Source organism: Plodia interpunctella, chromosome 25 (assembly GCF_027563975.2).
Source record: "Plodia interpunctella isolate USDA-ARS_2022_Savannah chromosome 25, ilPloInte3.2, whole genome shotgun sequence".
NCBI lineage: Eukaryota > Metazoa > Arthropoda > Insecta > Lepidoptera > Pyralidae > Plodia > Plodia interpunctella.
In genome coordinates, this window is record NC_071318.1 from 1150822 (window position 1) to 1174456 (window position 23635).

Sequence of the window (23635 nt, forward strand, 5' to 3'; positions counted from 1 at the left end):
AATCTATGTACTCAATTAAGGCTCCCCCAATGTGGCTACCTCAATGTCTCCAACAACATTCGTTCATCTGTACTATTATTCTAAAGAGGTAAGCGTTTGTGTGTCTGTATGTTTGAGGCTGGTAATCTCCGAAACTACCAAACCGATTTCAAACACTCTTTCACCATTACAAAGGTACATTATCCAAGATTGCTATAGGCTACATTTTATCTCAAAATTCCCACGGGAGCGAAGCCCCGGGCAACATTTAGTATTATATAAGAATGCTTATCCCCATGGGAAATAGACGTGATAATATTATGTACTAGTAGATGTTGCTGGGACTTCGCTCCCGTGGGAATTTTGAGATCAATACCTGTCAATCAATAGTCTGAGGTGAAGAATTAAGAATCGCTCCCACTGTAGACACAAGACACATTAGAAACAAACCAACAGTTTAACCGTATAAAATGGGCGACCCGGTGGACTACAGTTCGATTACGATTGATTGGGTTGATTGTAGGATAATCCTTTAAAAGGGTTGTAGTGTTACCTCGGAACTTAATTGCTACTCATTTATCTTATTGGCTGAAATAAACTTTAGTTTCACATGTACGTAGGTTTATCAGTGTAACGGTTAGTAGGTCACATTACCCAAATTCAGTCTGATTCGCAGAATTTTCTTTCGCATAAAAGCAGCGCCTGTGACCGGAAAGGTCGCAGATTCAAATCCTTGTGTCATAAATATTTGTGTCATATGAATGTGAAGGAATAGATTCGGGTCAGGCGCTAAATGAGCATTTCGAAAAATTTACAAAATAATTTGAGCTATATGTTAAATTATTTAGATACTGCTTAGGTATACCTAACCAATATCGAAATAATTCTAAAATAGAAGTTTGGTTTGGTTCCTGAACACAGGACCTCGTCAGGAATCGATATCCTTCGCGACGGGAATTCCAATAATACCGTGCCTGGAATATTAGATTTACAACAAAATATAATAACAAAGAAATAATAGGGCATGAAAGTTCTGCGTATCTGAATATTCAATCTATACTTACTATATTATTATAAAGAGGTGAGCTTTTGTGAGTTTGTATATTTGAGGCGGATAATCTCTGAAACTATCATCAAATTTTGTCACATTGCCAACCAATCTTTGAAAAATCGTTGTACTCGTATATACAATAAACATTTACATCACTGCTTGTCTAAAATTTAAAAAGGATTCTATATTTTCCTAAAACAGATTTAAACGAAAATATCATTGTCTGAAGGCTTAAGGGTATAATTCCAGTTTTAGCTCTTTAATTCCTTGACCTACTTTCTGTCAGAATCACGATGGGTTCGTCATGCTATAGATATATAAATTATATCCTCCTTACATTATAAATGCGAAAGTTTGTGAGGATGTATGTCTCTATGTGTGTTTGTTTACTTTTTCACGCAAAATCTAGAGGCCTACTGATGGATGGATTGTTATAAAATTTGGTACATGTTTAGATTAGAATATAGCCTGGAATGACACCCGCATATACATGGCTCAAGAAATATGAGATAAGAGCTGCGCTTCGCGGCTTCGCGGTACCCTATGGTACTTTTTATCCCGAAATTCCCACGTAATACCCGGAGCTTATTTCTTGATTTTGTATTTAATACGAAATCAAGACATATATATTCTAAGTATTAATATACCTGAAGTATATGTCTTGATTTTGTATAATATGGAGCGGTAGCGCCCACCCCTGGATCGTAAGGGCCCAGGTTTGAATCCTACGAGGTGGTTTAATCCTGTCCGAGTTCGGCGATAGTGGGTAGCCGACATCATAAAACAAAGTCCACTACCGCGTCTGTCTGTCTGTTCGCGATAAACTCTAAAACTGCATCATGAATTTTCATGCGGTTTTCACCAATAGATAGTGTGATTTCAGGGGAAGGTTTAGATGTATAATTTTATTATGTTTTTACACGTGCGAAACTGGGTCGGGCCGCTAGTAATAAATAAATGACCGAGCGAGCGAGGTCTATCATTCTACTTTTGTATGTATGTAGTATGTTTGTAACGCGATAACTTTCGAACCGTTGGTCTGATTTTGATGAAATTCAAAAGGTATGTAGGATCTGTCAATGGTTAAGTCGTTTTTGAAATATTCACGGCGTACAACTCAAGTCATAAAAATGTTTCAAGTTCAATGAACTTACATTTATGCATTGTCTCACGGTGTTGCCATAGACAAACCTTCTATTTTCTATTTACACATTACATTACTGTCAAAGAGTCCGAATTAGCACCGTGTTGATAAATACTGGTACGTGAACCAAGAAAAGTTTTTTTGTTTACTTTGCCATTGCTACTAATAATTCTAATAAAGTGGTTTTAAACTGAATTATTTTTACTTCAACATATATTTATTTTTTATTTACGACGACCAATCTAGTGGCGTTCCATTCCAAGCGTTTAGGTACCACTTGTATGGTATTAAGGCTGGGTTTAGATAGTTAAATAGTTGGTTGATCATATGGAATAAAAGAACAATGAAATTTAATCACATTTATTGGAAAAATATCTAAGTTCACAATTACAAAAATCAAATTGTTGAGAAACAGACATTGAAAATTTGAACAGAGTTCTAGTTTAGTAAACGTGTACAATTGCAATTTTCTCACGTTGTGCACATGAATTAGAGACGTTTATTCCATGAATTCGTAGCTATTTGCATGTTGCATTAATCGCAAAATGCCAATTTTAAATCTTTTCTCGCAAAATCTCAAATATCTCGGAAACTAGAATCTGCCCTAGAAGTACCCTTTTGCTTGGAACAGTTTGCCAAACTTTGTCAGATTCGACATACGCATTGTTGGTTTTTCATTGCGATAAATAAAATCACTTATACACGTGTAAATATGCGATAAATTTGTGAACGTAGCTAACTACATTCGCGTCAACATAGGTCTGAGATCGGCGACAGTGTGGAGCTGATATTGTGGGTGTCCATGTGTGGTGTTTGCTTACCATCAGACTCAGACAACCCGCACCCTCGTTTGTCAGTTATACTATAAAATAATTAAAAAGTAGTATAAAGTAATATTTATTGAGTTAATACACCGTGCGAGCGAAGCCCGCAAGGTCTACAATTCGACTTAGGGAAAAAAGTTTTTTTTTGTATGTATATGTATATATGTTTGTAACGCTATAACTTAGGAACCGTTAGTCCGATTTTGATGAAATTTAAAAGGTATGTGGAATGTGTCAATGGAATTTTTAAGTTTGTAGGGCAACAAAATAGGTTTAGTCGTTTTTGAAATATTCACAATTTTGTAAAAACTCATCGAAAATGTATTGTGTTCGCGAGGTCTAAAGTTCGAGCGAACAACTAATATAAAGTGAGTTAATTGACGAGCGTGGTTTAACATTCTACTTGGGGCAAAAATAATTTTATTGACATGGTAGATGGGCCCTTTTTTAAACACTGGACCCATATCCACTTAAATAAGTAACTAACATAGTTTTAAGAACATTGTTACTAACACTTAATATGGTATTTATTTATTGCCGAAATAAACAATTATTATGATTATATTATTATTATTGTATGTATGTAAGTTTGTAACGCGATAACTTTCGAACCGTTGGTTCGATTTTGATTTAATTTTAAACGTATGTAGGATATGCCAATAGAATTTTTAAGTTCGCGGGGGGAAAAAATCGGTTCAGTCGTTTTTGAAATATTCACAATTTGTAAAAATTCATTGTGTTCACGAGGTCTAAGTTCGCGGCGTACAACTCAAGTCATAAAAATGTTTCAAGTTCAATGAACTTACATTTATGCATTGTCTCACGGTGTTGCCATAGACAAACCTTCTATTTTCTATTTATTAACATGTAACAATTAATATGTTATAGTCCAAGAGCTCTAGTGCTAGTTCAAAACTTTAAAACAAATGCGGCAAAACGCCCCCCAGTGACCTCATAACATTGTCTTTGGGCCCAATCTGGCTTGTACAGTCAACAGCACATCAAGTTACCCCGCTTGAAACTCTACGGCGGCGCGGTAATAGTTTGCGAGTTTGCGTTGAATTTGGGTAGGTTGATGTGCTGTTGACAATACTTAATTGGAACACTGCCAGAAAGCAATATATACCTCCGCGGAACCCGATGTAAAATACACACAACACAGATTACAAATCTGTCACAATATATGTATTATGTTTTTTTTTTACCCAGGGCTTCGTGGCGTCACAGCCTCAAATGAAGTTGGTAACACGTGAGGATGAGAGAGAGAGAGAGAGAGAGATAAAAAAGGGAATAATATGATATAATTATTTCCTATGTACTTATTACAAATATTATAACCCTAAGAGAATATGTCGAACGAAATAAAAAAACTCGTAAGAATAATACAGCTATATACCTGATACAACACCTCGGAACTCGTTTTGTCTGCCCCATCAATACTAATTATTATAAAGATGTAAGCGTTAGTGTCTTTGTATGTTTGAGGCAAGTAATCTCCGAAGCTACGGAACCGATTTCAAAAATTCTTTCACCATTAGAAAGGTATATTTTATCTCAAAATTCCCACGGGAGCGAAGCCCCGGGCAATATCTAGTAAAAAAAAAAAGACGTGATAATGTATTTTTCTTCAGTTCACGCAGGCTTAGTAAAAATATTGTCGAAAAAATATTCATGTTACGCATTCAAAGGGAGATTTCTTTATGAAAAAGATTTTCCGATTTGAAAATGTTGTCGGAAGCTCCTTTAATTTCCTCAAATTCTACTCCATTAAGCGAAGCCAGTTGAAACCAGTACAAACCGGTATTCTGAAATGTATTTATCTGTTTCCGTGAATCCGAACGTTTTTCCACTCCGTGTCTTAGAGTATAGAAAATTTTGGAGTTACTATGTTTATGTACATATGTTTTGAATTATATTTAAATATTGAGTATTGAATTACATTTTTTTAATGCCGACTTGAGCTAAGTGTAAAGGACATTTTATGTTTTGACAAAGTATTTCTATTCTTTAAATGAGAAAAAAACTATTATGTATGTATGTAGTACTTATTAGGTATCAATGCTGTGTTCATTCATCAATTTCATTTCATATAAAAATTACACACAACACTGACAAACAAGTACAAAAGTAAACGTTCTAGTTATTTCAATAGAAAACTCTTTCAGTAGGTGACAGAGACAGTATGTCTGTATATTCCGTCTGTCAATCTGCGTTTCGCTTTCGCGGGTAAACTGCTTGTTCAATTTTCATGAGAATTGGCAGATATCTCTACCAAAGGTCTAGTCCTACCTATGATAGCTCTGAAATAAATAGGCTTATACTTACTAAGTTACTTACCTAATAGTACCTCTTAATGAAAAAAACATACCCATTTGTTCTTTAAAAAATTGTCACTATCAATTCACTCTTTACAATATTTCACATTGACAGAACAAGAGAAAACATAGTTAATACATATTTTTAATGAATAAAAGGGTATGTATTTTGATATATATTTTTGTTCTGCTAAAAAAATCGTATGCCCTTTCCATAACATTCGCACCTCCATGACTTGAATCAGCTGGCAATTTCGTAGGCTCGGTTTTATTTGCACCATTTACTTATTATAATGGATCGATATAATTTTTTAATTAGATTTTGTATAAAGTCGTATGCAGATTAAACACAATCCTCTATTCTGTCGGGGGTTAAAATCGGTGCAGATGCAGCATAAAGGTCAATATACCGCAACCTGGCAAGGCTGTGCCAATTAAGGTGGCGTTTTGGCAAACTGGGTTTCTGCATTGCGCTGATTTGGTCGAAATTTATACATTTACTACAACGTGGAGTTGTGTTTTTACGACGTCTTTTAAACAAGATGCAAATAAAATATTGATTTTTCCACATTATTTGTTAATGCACAAATGCATATCTGATCTCAAATCTGTTTACCATTTTACTTACTTACACTGTAAATTATAATCCACTAGCTGCGCCCCCGGGGCTTCGCTTCCGTGGAAATTTCGGGATAAGAAGTAACCTAAGTATTATTCCAGGTTATATTCTACCCGTGTACCAAATTCCAATTAGTGGGATCCACTTAACCACATCCGCGCGCGCGGATTCTGAAGTGAGTTTTTGCACGGTCTTAGAGAATCGGAATGATGTGTTGTAACTATTCAAAAATTCCTTAATATCTGAGAATTTCTATTTTGTCTCCCTCACCCGTGTTCAGTTACAGGCGTATTCAATTTACATCAAATTGGATCCCGCATGCAAATACAGAGCGTTGAATATGCATGCTCTGTTCAGTTACATTAATCTGCATCTTAAATAGTTTTAAATTGAAATGTTTTAATTTAAAATTATTGACGTCTTTGGAGAAAAGGCTGCGGTGAAGTTTGTTTTGCGCAGCTTCTTCTTCACCTGCGCTTTAGAAGTTTGCTGTAGACTTAGTTTTAATTTTTGACGTCAATAAATGATGTACTTATATGACGAGCTCGGTGGCGCAGTAGTAAAGTGCTTGCTTCTGAACCGGGTTCGATCCCTGGTCGGGTCATGATGGAAAATGATATTTTTCTATTTGGTCCGGGGCTTGGATGTTTATCTATATATGTATTTGTTCTAAAATATAGTATCGTTGAGTTAGTATCCCATAACACAAGTCTCGAACTTACTTTGGGGCTAGCTCAATCTGTGTGATTTGTCCTAATATATTTATTTATAGGTATCATCCTAAATTGAGTAAGGACTTTTAATTTGTTGTGCTAACTCTATATTCTGCCCGGTTGTCGTACGAAGCCGCTAAGAAATAAAATGACAGCTGAAGCTATCAATAGCATTCCCTAGGATTCTTCGGGGACAATATATAGTTATTAAATTGCTTTGGAATAAAAGTTCGCCGCGTGTTGATTTAGGGCTCATCTACTCATGGGTATTGTACGAGGCGATTAAGGGATATATATAGACTTGACAGCTGATAGCCAAGAATAATAATTTTCAAAATTTGAAGGCTTTATTCACACGTGGTGTCACAGCCCGTCCGAGATCCAAGATCTGTATTTCAGGTACTCGTATATTTACTATACCAACGATTACAATAATATTAAAGAATTCTCAATTATCGATTAGTGTACCGGAAATAGAATTCCCAGTAGTTCGATCAGTAAGGCCACTCAGTAAGACTAGTGGGAATAGCCGATACAAGTTAGATGGCAAAATTAATAGTTTTCAGTATAACCTAAATATGAATAGGATGTTACTTGACCTACTAATGAGGTTAACGACCGGTGAAGCTTTCCAAGCCCCAGTTTCTGTTTATCCCCTCTTAAAAATAGAGGGTATGATATAAAGAAAATTATTTGGATTTGTATTACTACGTAGTATAAAACAAAGTCGCTTCCCGCTGTCTGTCCCACTATACGAGTATGTATGCTATCTTTAAAACTGCGCAACAGATTTTGATGGGGGTTTTTTTTATAGATGTGATTCAAGAGAGAGTGGTTTAAACGTATATAACATGCGTTGTCTTTGATAAAATAGTAGAGAATTATTTTATTTTAATCTATACTATTATTATAAAGAGGTAAACGTTTGTGACTTTGTATGTTTGAGGCGGGTAATCTCCGAAACTATCGAACCGATTTCAAAAATTATTTTACCATTAGAAAGGTACATTATCCAAGATATACACATAGGCTATTTTATCTCAAAATTCCTACGTGAGCGAAGCCCCGTGCAATATCTAGTTAGAAATATATTAAGAAACGGTGGGAATATTCTTTTAATAATTTTTCTTCCACTCAAAATGTAAATTAAATTATTCTTTTTTTATTTCTAAAAGGAAAAATAAATAAATAAATATATCAGAACAAATCACACAGATTGAGCTAGCCCCAAATTAAGTTCTAGACTTGTGTTATGGGATACTAACTCAACGATACTATATTTTATAACATATACAAATATAGATTAACATCCAAGACCCGGGCCAACCAGAAAAATATTATTTTCCATCATGACCCGAGCGGGGTTCGAACCCGGGACCTCTCGGTTCAGAGGCAAGCATTTTACCACTGCGCCACCGAGGTAGACAAATAGTTGGTCGACAATAGTATCGAACTGCACTCACTCATAATGTAAATACAAATGAATGCATCTCACATTTTTGTCAAGGACCGGCATTTTTGTAATATAACTTGTAAGTTTTTAGTAAGTATAAGATTAATTAAATCAGTTTTAATGTTATTCAATTAGTTTTATTTTTCATAGATGAAAATGTCAAATAAGGAACTTATTTTTTAATGAAAAATGTCAAGGTTCAATAAATGTTCAAAATTATGCCGCATTCATGCAATGTTGTCGAAGAAATTATTACCAGTATTTTGCCAAACCACGTATTGTTGACGGAACTGTATTGAAATTTTGTTGTATAAAATTCTACCTATTGTATTGTGAACGTGGATTTTCACTGACGACAGACTATAAATCAAACCAAATTATTGTTTGTATTGAATTGGTTAGCTGAACAGATTAGAATTTTCCGTGCAGGATTTTGAAACGATATAACAAATGTAATTTTCTTATTATGTCTTAACCTATTGACGACCTCAGTGGCGAAGTGGTAAAGTGCTTGCCTCTGAACTGAAAGGTCCCGGTTCGATCCCCGGTCGGTTACATAAAATATAGTAAAATATAGTATAGTTGAGTTAGTATCCCATAACACAAGTCTCGAACTTACTTTGGGGCTAGCTCAATCTGTGTGATTTGTCTTAATATATATATATTTATGTTATATTATCGGGTATTTAAAATAAACACCTAAATCTTAGTTTAGAATCACTTTATCTATTAAAAAAACATGCATCAAAATCCGTTGCGTAGTTTTAAAGATCTAAGCATACATATGGACAGACAACGGGAAAAGACTTTGTCTTGTGCTTGGATTGAATGGTAGTGATGTTTGTAGATGTAAAATAAAAATTAATGTAGCGTGTGGTTCCGACCTAGAATAGGACCACTAAATATCTTCCCGTGGATGTCGTATGAAGCAACTATAAGGGATACAGGCTAGGCAGCTGATTGGCAGCAATAGCATTCCTAAGGAGGGTTGACGTCAGGCAGGCGGCCGGTTGTAAAATCACAACCAAATCTACAACATTTTAAGTTTATAAAGTTATTGTTTTTTTTTACGCTGACCCCTGGCTATACTGATAAGTAAATGAATAAAAAAATATTTAAATTTATTCGTACTACTAAGCCGGGATATTGTGAGCCCCTTTGTGCCGCTCTAAACCAGAATTCTGCTCAATTTCGCGCCCCTTCAAAGGCAAATCCGACGGATTTGACAAACCCACTCATTAATATGCGCTCTTTCTTTTCAGGCGGGAAAAATCCGATAAAAAGACGAGATGGCCGGCTCCCGGGAAAGATTACTACACGAGAGACGTGAATACGGCTACGAATATGAATTTAGTAGAAAATCTGACTGGCATGAAAGAGACAGACGATATGACCACAGAGTCGAAAGATACGAAAGGCCTAGACGGAAAAACGGTTACGTCTATGAAGATATTTATTCAGATTTCGATGAAGCTCAAGGAAGACTGTCCCTATTCAGACCAATAAGACCAGAATATTTAAATCTACCTACATCTTATGATACAAAATATAACTCATTACCAAGAAACTATTATAATTACGACGATAGAAATAGTCGCAGAAAGAAAGATTATTACGATTTTAGAATCGAAAATGATAGACGAAGATCTAGAGAATCTTATGAACCTTATAGGAAAAGAACTCCAGAAGCTAGGCGTAAGGGAGCCGATAATTATGAGAGGAACCCCAAAGCTATTTTTACTGAAGTAAAAAATCCTAATACTCCAAAAAACGTTGCCGTTTGCAAACCATTACGACTGTCGGAACAAAATGCTCAATATTGGACAACAGAAGCGCCAGCAAAGAAACGTAAAAAACCAGACGAAGTTAAAAAGAATGTAAAATTTTCCGAAGTATCCGAATGTAACAGAAAAATTGTTGTAGACGACCCAATAGTTGGTAGAAAAGTAGTGCCTGTTAGAGAATTGGAAGTGTCATTAGATCAAATGATACAGAATGGTTATTTTGAGAAACATAATATACCTATTTCGAGACCAGCTGAAGTGAATAACAAGGAAGAGATAGCGAATGTACCAAATGGAAAATGTTTATCAGGAATAAACGGAAAGGAAAAAGTGCCTCGGAAAACAAGACACCTACCGCAGGTGAGTTTTATCTGATCTAAATAAATGTCAGCGTTTGCCCGCCTAGTTTCGAGTTACATGCTCCATTTTTTACATTATCAAATGAAAACTTAGAATATAATGTTATCTAAGTCTTTTCAAACGGGTTTAAATTGTCACAAATTAATGAATGACATTTGTGTATACACAGGGTGTATCCTAAACCCCATGCATACACGGGGTGATAATACCTTAGGTAGATCCTTTATGCGAAGCTTCCAGTGCCAAAGAGGGTATAAGAAAATAAACTATGGAAATGTAATCTTGACATGTAAACGAACACCGCACAACACTATTTGAGGTCTATTAAATAAAGAAAGAATGAAATCATATATTCGGCAAACACATAAAATTCAAACATACAAAAGAGTAACGAATATAGATCGAATACAATATGTAAGCCGAAATGGCGACCAGCTCAGCATGGTGCCATGGTATCGAGCCAAGGCGCTGATTTTCAGCTGGAACCAAGTACAAAAGTAGGTGAGGTGGCAAAATAAACAAGTTAATATGTACGGAAACAGAAACAAACAACAGCAAACATTAGGACTAGATAGGAGACTAACGTACAAGTGTAGTGAAATAATGTTAATTGGGATGAGAGGTACATAAATAGGATAATATTTGAGGAATTAAACATATATAATAATAATTAATATATACGAAAAAAAAGCAATATATATATATAAGCAATATATATATATATATATATATATATATATATATATATATATATATATTATAATCAGCACTCGGATCACAATCATAACCTGTTTTGATATACCTTTTGACTATGTACATTATGTACTATGTGTATATATTATTAGAAAGAAAAAAAAACATTGTAAGAAACAATAATGGTAAGCCGATCTGGCATGATAGGGACCAACACTGTTCAAATGAGTTTCTTTCGGCATTTCTTCTCAGCGGTGGTCGTTCCGAAATGCCAGTAGTTTGTAACTTGTGAGAAATAACTATAAATATTGACGAGAAAAAGTGCCTGTGAAGGTCTAATTTCTGAATAAATGATTTGAATTTGGAACTTTTTATCCCGAAATTCCCATGGGAGCGAAGCCCCGGGGCACAGCTAGTCTAATCTAAATGTGAAAAAGTTATTCTAAGTTATGAATGCAGTGTTTCAGGATTCAGATTTCTTTCAGAATTCAATTTTTAGATGTTTACAAATTCAAGTCGTTTTCTCACATGATTTAAGAAGCGAAAATAAAATATGTCTCTGGAATCAATAGCTCCCCTATGAATATAGGTCAAGTTTAAGTGTTTTTGTCGAGATATTACAGAAGTGGAGGTCCACTTAAAAAAAATGGAAAACAACTTAAACAACGGACCAGAAACTCGATTCTCATGAAATCGATGTTTATTTAATTAATTGTACATTTCTTCTAATAGAAACGGAAGCAAAATTAATCGAATTCACAATCGAAACAGTTAAGTTTATTTTAATGATATAACTATAAAATAACGTATAAAACGTTATTTTGTAAAGTAATTTAATTAATAATAATTTCTATTATTTACTTTAATAGAACTTACGTAATATCTTCCATTGAAAAATTCAAATCATGTCCAATAGTTTTTTTTTTTTCATTTTAGTATTTGTATACTCTTGTTAATTCCAAACAAAATCTTTACCTACTTATTATCCATATTGTGATACGAAGTGGTTTTTCTAGGTTCTATTTATTTAGATCCGGTCCCCATTTACCATTGCTGTGCCATCGCAGATTGGTTTAATGTCCGTAATTATACCGGGTTGGATATAAAACGTTATGTATAAATATCACGTAATGGTGTTCCTTCGTGTCTCTATACAAATTTATGACGTAATATAATGTTTGTAATATTGTGGTGTGTTATTACATACCTACCATAGAAGAGGCGACGGATAAAGTCCCTTAATCACCTCGTACGACATTTGAAGAGGGATATGTGTGTCCTATTCTACGCTGATACGACATGCAGTTGGCGTTGAGATTTAGTGAATTGCACCCATGCAATTAGTAGATACTCCGACGAAACTAAACACATTGTTGCACCGTCAAATTTGACGTTGATTTTAACCGGCTGACGTTTAGACAAAATGGCGTACTTGCGTTAAAGTCACGTTTAGTTACGACAGTTTAGTTCTCTAGTGTGTTTACGATTAACTTGCAAATTGATGTCTTTAGATAGACGTCAAACCAGACACCAGTGTTAGCAATAACACTCGATAAGAAGAACGCTTGCAAGATTTTATGAATTACCCCTCTCTATACTGCTATCCCTGTTTCTTCCTCGGCCATAGAGCGTCGGAATTTTGATTCGGGATTTGATTACTCAAACCTGGTGAGGCGAAACTGGAAAGTAATGACGAAATGACTTATTGATTTAATATAATGATGATACCTACCTATAGTAATCAGGGAGTGGCGTCAACAAAGCATACAGTCCCAATGTTACAAATCACTTTAGCTGGAGATGACGGCTTGTTAATTCTAATCTTGGTGTTTGGTACAAACACAATATTTTTATGTTTTAATTTTGACGTATAGCTAAACACGGCCCTCGTGTTTCGCAATTCTTATGCCAGCTCCACACTGTCGCCATACATTGCGTAATTTATATCAGTTTTTATTTACCTTAATGAAAAACCAACCAAAGTTCTACGATAATCTGTTCCATGACAGTGTAGAGCTGGCATTAGCTCTGGCTGGAATGATTATATACTCTGTGGCTCTGTCTACCCAATAAGAGACAAAATATGTCAATGTATCAGGTATCATTAAGTACATTAATATTAGATCATTACATATGAAATTGGCGTTTTGTTGTACTGGCCACTTTAATCACAAAAATCTCCTCTTTGGTTAGGAATTCCAAATTCAAATTTATACAGCTATTTAGACATGTATTTGTGTTTCGTTAACCGTCATTCATTTGTTTTTTTAATATTTCAAAACTGTCAAATTTGAAATGAAATGTGGCGTGTGGTTCCGCACTAATATAGGACCACCGCAATCCCGTGGATATAATATTGTAACTAAAGGATATATTCGTCGCCTTGGCTACTGATAAGTAACAAGAGCATTGCCAAGGAGGGTCAACGTCAGGCATACAGAAGGTTGTAAAATCATAGCGGAGTCTTCGATATCCGCGACAGTACATATAATACTTTATTGCACGAATTAGTTACAAAGTATATACTATATACACTATGTCGTACTAGAGTAAAGCGCCATGTAAAAAAATCTTCTTATCGTGTCAACTAGGCGAATCATTGACCGAGCGCGCGAAGCGAGCGATATCTACAATTCGATAACTTTCGAACCGTTGGTCTGATTTTGATGAAATTTAAAAGGTATGTAGGATCTGTCAATAGAATTTTTAAGTTCGAGGGGTATCAAAATCGATTAAGTTGTTTATGAAATATTCACAATTTTGTAAAAATTCATCATAATTTACTGTGTTCGCGAGGTTCGTGGCGAATAACTAGTAATTGTGAAGATCACCACCGATACATCAGTATGTTCATTGAATTCAAATTCAAATTCAAATAATTTATTCAGAAATTAGACCTGCACAGGCACTTTTTCTCGTCAATTTTTATATTTATAGTTATTTCTCACAAGCTACATACTAATGGCATTTCGGAACGACCACTGCTGAGAAGAAATGCCGAAAGAAACTCATTTGAACAGTGTTGGTCCCTATCATGCCAGATCGGCTTACCATTATTGTTTCTTACATTGATTTCTCTTCTTTCATTCTTTTCTTATATTGATTGTTGTCATTCCGCTCCACGCTTCTGCATTGTACACTACGCCTATGCGTTGTACCATTCGCAACGTAAATAAATTTACTTAACCATGAGTCGGTTCCATATTAACCCACAATGCTAAATTACATGCTTTTTGTTACAAATGTCCACAAATAGTGAGCTTGCACAAAATTACATATTCGAAATAGTAGAAATGTATTTTTATTTGTTATTAGCTTTTGCCCGCGGTTTCGCGTTAATTTTCTGAGATGAAAGGTACCCCATACCTTTACCCATACTTCAAACTACATGTATGCAAAATTTCATGAAGATTGGTCGAGTAGGATTAGGATGGAACAAATAATTTATTTATAACTAGCGGCCCGTCCCGGCTTCGCTCGGGTAAAAACTTAATAAATTACACACTTAAACCTTCCTCAGGAAACGCAATATCTTTTGGTGAAATCCGCATAAAAATCCGTGCATGTTTTTGAGTTTATCATTAACAGACAGACGCGGCAATAAGATGTTAACAATTTTCAATAACCTAAGAGACCTATACCCAGCAGTGGGACACGGTGGGATGAAGGAAATTAAGAATTTAATCGCAGATCAAATATCACAGACTAGCGGCTCGCCCCGGCTTCGCTCGGTTAAAACCAGAATGAAAAAGTAGCCTATGTCATTCCTGAAGGTTTCGCCTATCTCTGTGCCAAATTTCATCAAAATCAGATTAGTAGTTTTTGAGTTTATTCAACACAAACAAAAAGCACTAATCTTTCCTCTTTATAATATTGTTGTTACTTGTAACAAGATATCTCGGTTGGTCGCCCGCTACTTGTTTTAAAAGGCTTCAGAGAAACTAGTTCACAAGACGATCCAGCAGCGGTAAGATTGTTAGTTTACTTTAATACCGTAGTGGTGTAGTGGTTAATGCGGCGACCTATGACCGAAAGGTCCCAGGTTCAAATCCTCATCGTCATATCGAGTGTGTTATTACTACCACTGGTGTCAGATTTTATTCGAGTCGCCTAAAGGCATCTGACATGACGTGGTTCAAGTCTTACTAGTTCACAAGACGATCTAGCGGCGGTGTAAAATTGTGTTATCTGTGTTTTGACGCGATAATGGTGTAGTGGTTAGAATGGTCTATGATCTAAATGTCCTAGGTTCAAATTCTACTAATATACAAGACAATTATAGCGGTAGGATATTATTACATATTAGGAAAAGATTGTATTAGCTCTTAAATGGCTGCTTGGCCATAAGTTTTTTTTTACAAAAAATTCATTTATGACACAAACTTTTATTATTGTCACAGAGACCTTATTTGCGTGACAAAATCTCATGTATGTGCAGTAAACCGTTGAAAAGTTCCCTCGTTGGGAGCCGTTCCTGGGTGCACCATCAGATTATCCTTATCATAATAATGCATTTATACAAGGTAAATAAAAACTTGTAATAATAATAGAAATCTGTATCACTGGCCATAACGGACATTTTTAAAAAGTCGGTGTTCTTTAAAAAAAAATTTCGAGATTAATCCCAGCTCCACACTGTCAGACACATGCGGACGCGAATGCGTGAACATTACGTAGCTAGTATGAGTGCTTCTATTTACCGCAATGAAAAACCAGCAATGTATACCGAACCGCATAACAGTTCGACGACAGTACGGAGCCGGCATAAAACTAGCACAGAAATGGACCGTTCAAACTATTCGTGGAACCATTTTAATTTGTAACTTTTGGGTTGTTTGCCCTAACGGATGGGATGCGGGTTAAGCAAAGTTCACGATTGGTCGTCGGAAGCCTTTATTAGAGGTCCGACGGCCAAGTTATAGGAATAAATGGTTACCGTATTCTTTTGTCTGCGACCCATGTTCCACCTAGTATTGTCGTTCAACTATCGATAGTCTATGAAAAGCAATAGTATCGAGTGATTTATAGATAGTATCAATAGTGTCGATAGTATCGATAGCATCGATACTGGTGCTGCTGAATATTCCAATAAAAAGCGATATTATCAATAATAGATAAATAAATAAATATATTAGGACAAATCACACAGATTGAGCTAGCCCCAAAGTAAGTTCGAGACTTGTGCTATGGGACACTAACTCAACGATACTATATTTTATAACAAATACATATATAGATAAACATCCAATCAGAAAAAGATCATTGTTCATCATGACCCGACCGGGGAATGAACTTTTCCCGGGACTTTTCGGTTCAGTGGCAAGAACTTTACCACTGCGCCACCGAGGTCGTCAATAGTATCAATATTCAATTGTTATCACAATAGTCATAGCCGATACCTTGAATATTATCGATACTGGCGATAGTATTGTAGTATATTGATACTATTGTACCAAACTAAGCTATCGTTACTATCGATATTACAGATGATTTCCGAGGTCAACACGCCCACCTATTGTTCTGATCTCCTTCGACAGAAATTGCTTTGTATTCGACGTGCGTCAACGCACGTCAATGTCAAAAGCAACGGAGCGCTGCTGAACAATGAGGCATGGCTCTTGCCTGAGGGAGAACACTTTGAGAAGACCATAAGAACTCAAACGGATGGACAGACAGACCTGACAAACCTATTAAAGGTTCCGTGTATAATATACCCAATACAATAAATAATGACACCCTAATGATAATGAAAGCGAAGCGGTGGTGGTGTAATGGTTAAGACGCCCGCCTGTGGATTGAAAGGTCACAGGTTCGAATCCTACTCGTGCCACATGAGTTTGTATACCAATCTGGCTCATGTATTGTAGTTTTCATCGACCACCACTTGCTTCCGGTGAGGGAAAACATCGTGAGGAAACCTGCTCACTGGTTGATTATTAACTTGTGTGTGAAATGGAGAAGCCAATGGCAAACCAGTCCATTAATAATGCCAAGAAAGTTGTTGTGTGTGTTTCATTCCATGTAATAACCACGACCCTCAGCCATGAGGAATACGACTGTGAAGAAGAATGACAATGAAAATAAATTAATGGACTGACGACCTCGGTGGCGCAGTGGCAAGGTTCTTGCCCCTGAACCGCGAGGTCCCGGGTTCGATCCCCGGTCGGGTCATGATGGAAAATGATCTTTTTCTGATTGGCCCGGGTCTTGGATGTTTATCTATATATGTATTTGTTATAAAATATAGTATCGTTGTGTTAGTATCCCATAACACAAGTCTCGAACTTACTTTGGGGCTAGCTCAATCTGTGTGATTTGTCCTAATATAAAAATAAAAAAAAGTATTTCTCTTATACATCTACTGACACAAGCCTCTATAGCTTTGCTTCCAAATAATGTATTCAAAATCAATACTAATCTATAACTGTCTGCCTGTCACGTTTTCACAGCTAAACCAACTTTGATGAAATTTGGTATTCATATAATTGGAGACCCAAGTTCAAACATAGTAATTTTTTTTCAAAAATTTGACAGTTTAGTTCCCTAGCGTGTATCCGACTACCTGCCACTAGATGGCGGTAAGTAGTCGTAAAAGTCATGTCAGATGCCTTTAGGCGACTTGAATAAAATCTGACACCAGTGTTAGCAATAACACACTTGATATGACGATGAATGAGTAAAACTCAGATTTTTTCCGAAATTCCAACCAATGAGGATATATAACCCCAAGAAGACGCAGCCAGTTAAATAACACCGTTAACTTTTAAACAGAAGGCTGTAAGTCAAAACTACTGTTAGGTAATAGTTTAGTGCCGGATTTAGCACAGCAAGCTCCTTGGGCTGAATTTCTGTCGCGGCGCCCCTTTTACATAAAAATACCCACACAGATGTCGTTCTTACGTACTATAAAACAAAGTTCTCTACCGCGTTTGTCTGTCTGTTCGCGATAATGTCAAAAATTACTGCAGGTATTTTCATGCGGTTTTCACCAATAGCGTGATTCCTGGGAAAGGTTTACGTGTGTAATTTATTATGTTTTCTACCCAAGCGAATGAAATGAATGAAATAAAAGAATGAGATAAAAGGATGTTCAATTTATGTGATACTAACGGCCACTAATAAAACCGCGGGGCTTTATCCTCTTTCTCTCTCTATGCCTAGCGTCGTCTCTTTTTCTTAAAAGTGAGCTCTCCTTCATTCATTTTTCGCCGTCGCCCGTTCGATTTTAGGTAGGTCCTTGGATGTCATATGAGGCAAATAAGAACACTCAGTCTTGACAGCTGATAGGCAATGGCAACAATCACATACCCAATAAGGTTATTACTGACATTCGAATTTTCAAAATGTTGAGGTCATGGATTTAGTAATTACTTCGTACAACGGAGTACCTACTAATTTCATGGTTAACGTTTATTTTTTAAGCTGACCCCATGGAATCACGAATTCGCCGGCGCCGTGGAATCACGAATTCTAAAACCGCAAGTACGCAATGATGAGAGCGATATAAGAATATATAATTTAACGCCGCCCCTTTTATTTTAATACCCTGGGCAATTGCCTACCGCGCTAAGTTCCAATGCCACCACTGTGTTCACATATAAAATTACTATGAATAAAACTCTATGCGACGGTGATAGGGTTGAATTTGCAATGATTTTGTGTAGGATGTGTCCATAATCGATAATTTGTCTTTCAACAGTTTGTCTCACTGAATATTATGTGTTCTGAGGTAACTGCACTTATTATATCAAGGCACTTGTCCGGAAAAGTCTACATCTTCTTGAATATGTTATTATTAACACTAATGATAGATTTTATTTAAATCGTTTAAAGTAGGTAGGACTATCACGACCACCAATCGACAAAAACGCAATAGCTTATCGCTATTATTTCTTTTGTGTCAACATCAACATCCGACATAAACATGTAATTAAAACGAGATAAAATAAATTTATCATAATTATAAAATTGTGTCTCCGTAGATTTTAAATTTTTACCTGTACCTGAACCCCTCATAAAAGCTTATGATTTTTACCATAAAAGGTGCTTGTTTGAGCCTCTTCGAAATCTGAAAATACCCATAAATGCGTGGTGTGTCATAAAAATAAGTGATTCCCAAGCACGTCCCAGTTTGGGCGAAATGGATGGACAAACACACTCAAGTTTATGTTTGGAGACGCAACGTTGTTCTTGAGACCTTTGCAAAATAAGTGTTGACATTTTTGGAACTTGCGCAGTGATATTTTCTTATTCGACTCCCGCGGAAATTTCGAGGGAAAAAGTACCCTATGTGTTATTCCAGATTATATTCTACCTGTATATCAAATTTCATAACAATCGGTCCAGTAGATTTTGTGTGAACGTGTAACAAACATATATCCTCACAAACTTTCGCATTTATAATTTTAGTACGACCCGCAGCGGCCCCTTTCGGCTTTGCACGGGTAAAACAATTGGTTTACCATTGCCTTCCCCATTTCACATCCTAGATGATTAATAATAAACCAGAGTGCAGATTTCCTCATGATGTTTACCTTCACCGGAAGCAAGTAGTAGTCGATGAAAACTAATATATGTGTAAGATTTTTAAACAAACTACTCGTGCAGAGTAGGATTCGCACCTGGGACCGTTCGGCTCACAGGCGGGCGTATCAATCAATTCACTACCAACTCTTCTAAGTAAGACATTTTATCCAGCGGGAAGCCATTTATTTATTCATTTTATTTACAATTTTAACTCTGGAGTATGTCAAGTAGCCTCCATGGTTAAAATTATAAATTCAGAGCCTTAGTCTCGGGTCTCAAGGACCTATTAGGCCAAGAAGCTCTCATGTTGTCCCACTGTGGAGTTAAATATTTGCTTTTAATAAGTAAATGGTTTTGCATAATTAATTTTCCGGAACCTTAACGGGGTGAACACTGCGGTTAAATATAACACTAATATTTATTACTGAGTTCTAATTACATGCCACTTAAGACTTTGAAAAATGCGATGTTTTTACAAATTTGTTGAAGCATATATCTACAACCGATTTAACTGAAATGTATATAATAGTATGTTTACTTTGAATGAGAAAGCATTTTTTATTGTATGAATGAACGGTTCCCGATCTGGAAACTCCTCCGGTTTATCAATGAACGTTTTGAATGCAATAAAATCTGTCATACAAAGTTCGTGTCGAATGTGTTAATTTTTATATGACTTTTTCTTATTAATTTACTTTTGCGAAAGTTTGATTTTTGAGTAAGTAAAGAATGTGATTAATTTGTTGTACTGTGGCGTGTGGTTCGGCCCTATAATGGGACCACTCAATATCCTCCCGTAGATGCCGTACGAGGCGACTAAGGGACTTTTAAGTTTTTTTTTTTAACCTGACCTCGGATTTTGCGGCTTCAAAAACCCGAACGCAAGGGATGCCGTACATGCAGTCATGATGTGAAGAAATTCTTTTGGAATAAACACACTCAAACACGTATAAACATTAAGCCTGAAAACAACATTATTTTGCGCAGTCATTCATGCAAATAACACCACTGTGCACGACGTCAATTAATGGCAAACAGGAAAAGTTGTGTAAACAACAAATCTGACCAAAGCAAGACCTAAATCATTTTCCAGCCCAGTTGTGAGTTCAACCGTTGGGCTGAAAATGGTCATTTTCAAACAGGAGGACCGTTGCCCAACTGAAGTAAATCGGGCTTAGGGTTCGTTAAGCTGGCTAATGAGCCCAGGGCTCTGAAGGGTAGCCCTTTGAATGACGAACCACGAATATCATAAATTGACGTGATATTCGAAGTTTTGACCGTGTTCCTGAAAATGAAAAATTATTTTCTGTGTTTAAATTTTTATAAGATATTTTTTTCTTCTCTTTCCTGATATCCTTACATATTACAAAAGAAAGTCCTCTACCTCGTTTGTCTGTCTGTTCGCAATAAATTCAAAAACTACTGAACGAATAATCGGTTTTCACCAATAGATAGGATTCCTGAGGAAGGTTTGAGTATATAATTTACTACGTTTTTACCCGAGCAAAGCCGGGACGGGCAGCTATAAGAAAATAAAAGCTATTTTTCAGCGTACATATCAAATCAGATATATTATATTTAAACTAATGAGGGGACGACTCTGCAGCAGTGGGGTGTTACAATGGATGGCCTTTTGCGTACCGAACCGTTACATATGGCGACGGCGACCACCTCCTCTGTTCGCAATACCACAAGGGCAAACGAATATGCTCAAATATTCACCTCTGACTAGAGCGCTCCTAAATGAAGTTGCAAATTCAAATCGAATTATTTGGTTGTCCGTATTTGACAGAGTTCACAAGAGCTACATTGTATATATTGTGCTATGGTAGAAACCATGTATAATTTTAGATCTTAACTATTATTGCATTGAGAGCACCTGTAATGATAGTGTAAGATATAATATATGAAATAAATAAATATATTTTTTATGTTTTTTTTTATAATGCTATACGAATCTATACATAATTCTATATGCCAGTAGTTTGTGAGAAATAACTATAAATATAAAGATTGACGAGAAATAGTGCCTGTAAAGGTCTAATTTCTGAATAAATGATTTGAATTTGAATTTGAATCCTCCTTTATATAATGATATATTTCAGGTGCTCGCCGCCCTGGCCGTCTCACTGGCTCCGTTCTCAGCAGGCCTCGGCAAAGGCTACAGCTCTCCGGCTATAGCCTCTCTACAAGGTCCGGGAGCTAACGCTACTAGGCGTGACTTCCAGCTGACCGACCAACAGGCCTCGTGGCTGGCATCACTATCTTTCCTAGGTATGGTTGTGTGTTTTTTCTTTTTCGCTCTATGCTTATTTCTCTTTAGTTTCTTTTAGTCATTAAGTGATTGCTTAGGATATAATCAAATATGATATATTACAGCCTTTCTCAAAACTTTCGCATTCATAATTGTTTAGTAAGTTAGTTTAACTTTATATATTTGTCAGGTCAGGGAAAACTGTTTCTTTTGGTTCATACAAGAAAAAAAATGCGTATTAAAAATACATCACAGATTATTAACCTCAAGTAATATCTTTTTCCCATATCGTGTATTAAACCAGGCCAGGAAATCGTATGGAAATATTATATTTTATTTGGATAAGCTAGCAAGTCTTTAGTTTAATTTGAAATTCGCCATAACAAAAATTTAAATTTTCTCAAGTGATTTTTATATAGGTAGGTTAGCTTAGTAGATGGTGACCAAATATAAATTTTTGCTCCGTAATTCCCATGGCTGAGCTAATTATAATTGCTTTCCATAAAAAAATGTGCGTTGGCCGGGAATCGAACCCGGATCAACTGCTTGGAAGGCAACTATGCTCACCATTACACCACCAACGCTATGTTTCATTCAACAAATATTGCCAGTTGTAGTAACTATTTGTTTCACAGTTTACACAGGTGTAAAGATTTTGTTTAACAATTATTATGTACCAAGACAAACAGTAGAGGGTAAAACAATAAGTGAGATATTTATGTCTTAATTTACTGTCTTCTTCATAATCGTATTCCTCATGGCTGAGGGTCGTAGTCATTACGTGGAATGAAACATACACAACAATTTTCTTGGCATTAGAAATGGAGTGGTTTGCCATTACCTTCTCCATTTCACACGCGAGTTAATAATCAAGCAGTGTGCAGGTTTCCTCACGATGTTTTCCTTCACCGGAAGCAAGTGGTGGTCGATGAAAACTACTATATATGAGTCAGATTGGTATACAAACTCACGTGGCACGAGTAGGATTCGAACCTGGGACCTTTCGATCCTCAGGGGGGCGTCTTAACCATTACACCACCACCGCTTCCGCTTTACGTTATTTACATAAATTTACTCAATTTGTTGTAATTGTATGAGTGTGCAATGTGTATATATGTGTTTGTAGGAGTTGTTTCTTAGATTGGTTAATTTTTTTGCCTTGTTTATTTCTCATTTACTTTTGTTTACCTTTTGTAACAGTCCATGTTGAATAGACTATAGTTCGTTTTCTCTTTTTGTTTAGGCGAGAGGCCGATAGGCGTTCATCTAAAGAAATAGTGATTACTCATTATTTTCGTGTAAGTATTTCAACATATATTTTCTGAATTTTAAGGAGCTCTCTTCGGCGGCATGGCCGGCGGCGCAGCAATGCGACACGGGCGTCGCCGCGTGCTGTCGCTGGCTGCCGCCCCCTGCAGTCTGTCATGGTTGCTAACCGTCCTGGCTACGTCTGTGAGGATGATGTGTATAACAGCCTTCCTTGGAGGGTTCTGCTGTTCTATATTGACGATGTTGTCACAGGTAACCAACTTGTAGATTTTAGCTTGTATGGATATGAAATGAATTTATTTATTTCAGACTGTGCACAAATACAAATACAGGTCCATATTATATTAGTAAGTGATTTAAACAACTACATTAGTAAAATTTAAAACGGATATAAATGTATTACATACAGGGTGACGTTTTATACATTGGCAATATTTTGTCTGCATGCTCAGTCCATGATTCTGAACAACTTTTAGTATTGGAGTAACTCCGAAATCGCTATCGATCCAGCATCTCCAGTATAGCAGTACGGACAGTTATGCTATAGAGACCTTGGTTTTGCTCATTCACTTGCTTTATTCTATAGTATTGTCTATAACTTTCTTGCAATAAATGTCAGGGGAAACATTTATTTCAAGGTCACAAAATTCA

At 36.1% G+C, this 23635-nt stretch overlaps 1 protein-coding gene and 1 non-coding gene across 2 annotated transcripts in view; one reads left to right on the top strand and one right to left on the bottom strand.

Moving 5' to 3' along the window:
• The window catches only part of LOC128680916 (facilitated trehalose transporter Tret1-like), a 38355-nt gene that overhangs the window by 9403 nt on the left and 5317 nt on the right, over positions 1-23635 (top strand). Inside the window, exons 3-5 of the mRNA XM_053764404.2 lie at positions 9361-10242; positions 21567-21735; positions 23049-23236. Coding sequence (XP_053620379.1) covers positions 9388-10242; positions 21567-21735; positions 23049-23236 — 1212 coding nt within the window. The 5' untranslated portion in view covers positions 9361-9387. The remainder of the gene's footprint in view (positions 1-9360; positions 10243-21566; positions 21736-23048; positions 23237-23635) is intronic.
• TRNAG-UCC (transfer RNA glycine (anticodon UCC)) lies at positions 22228-22299 on the bottom strand. Its single transcript has one exon. It is a non-coding gene; the product is annotated as a tRNA-Gly (tRNA).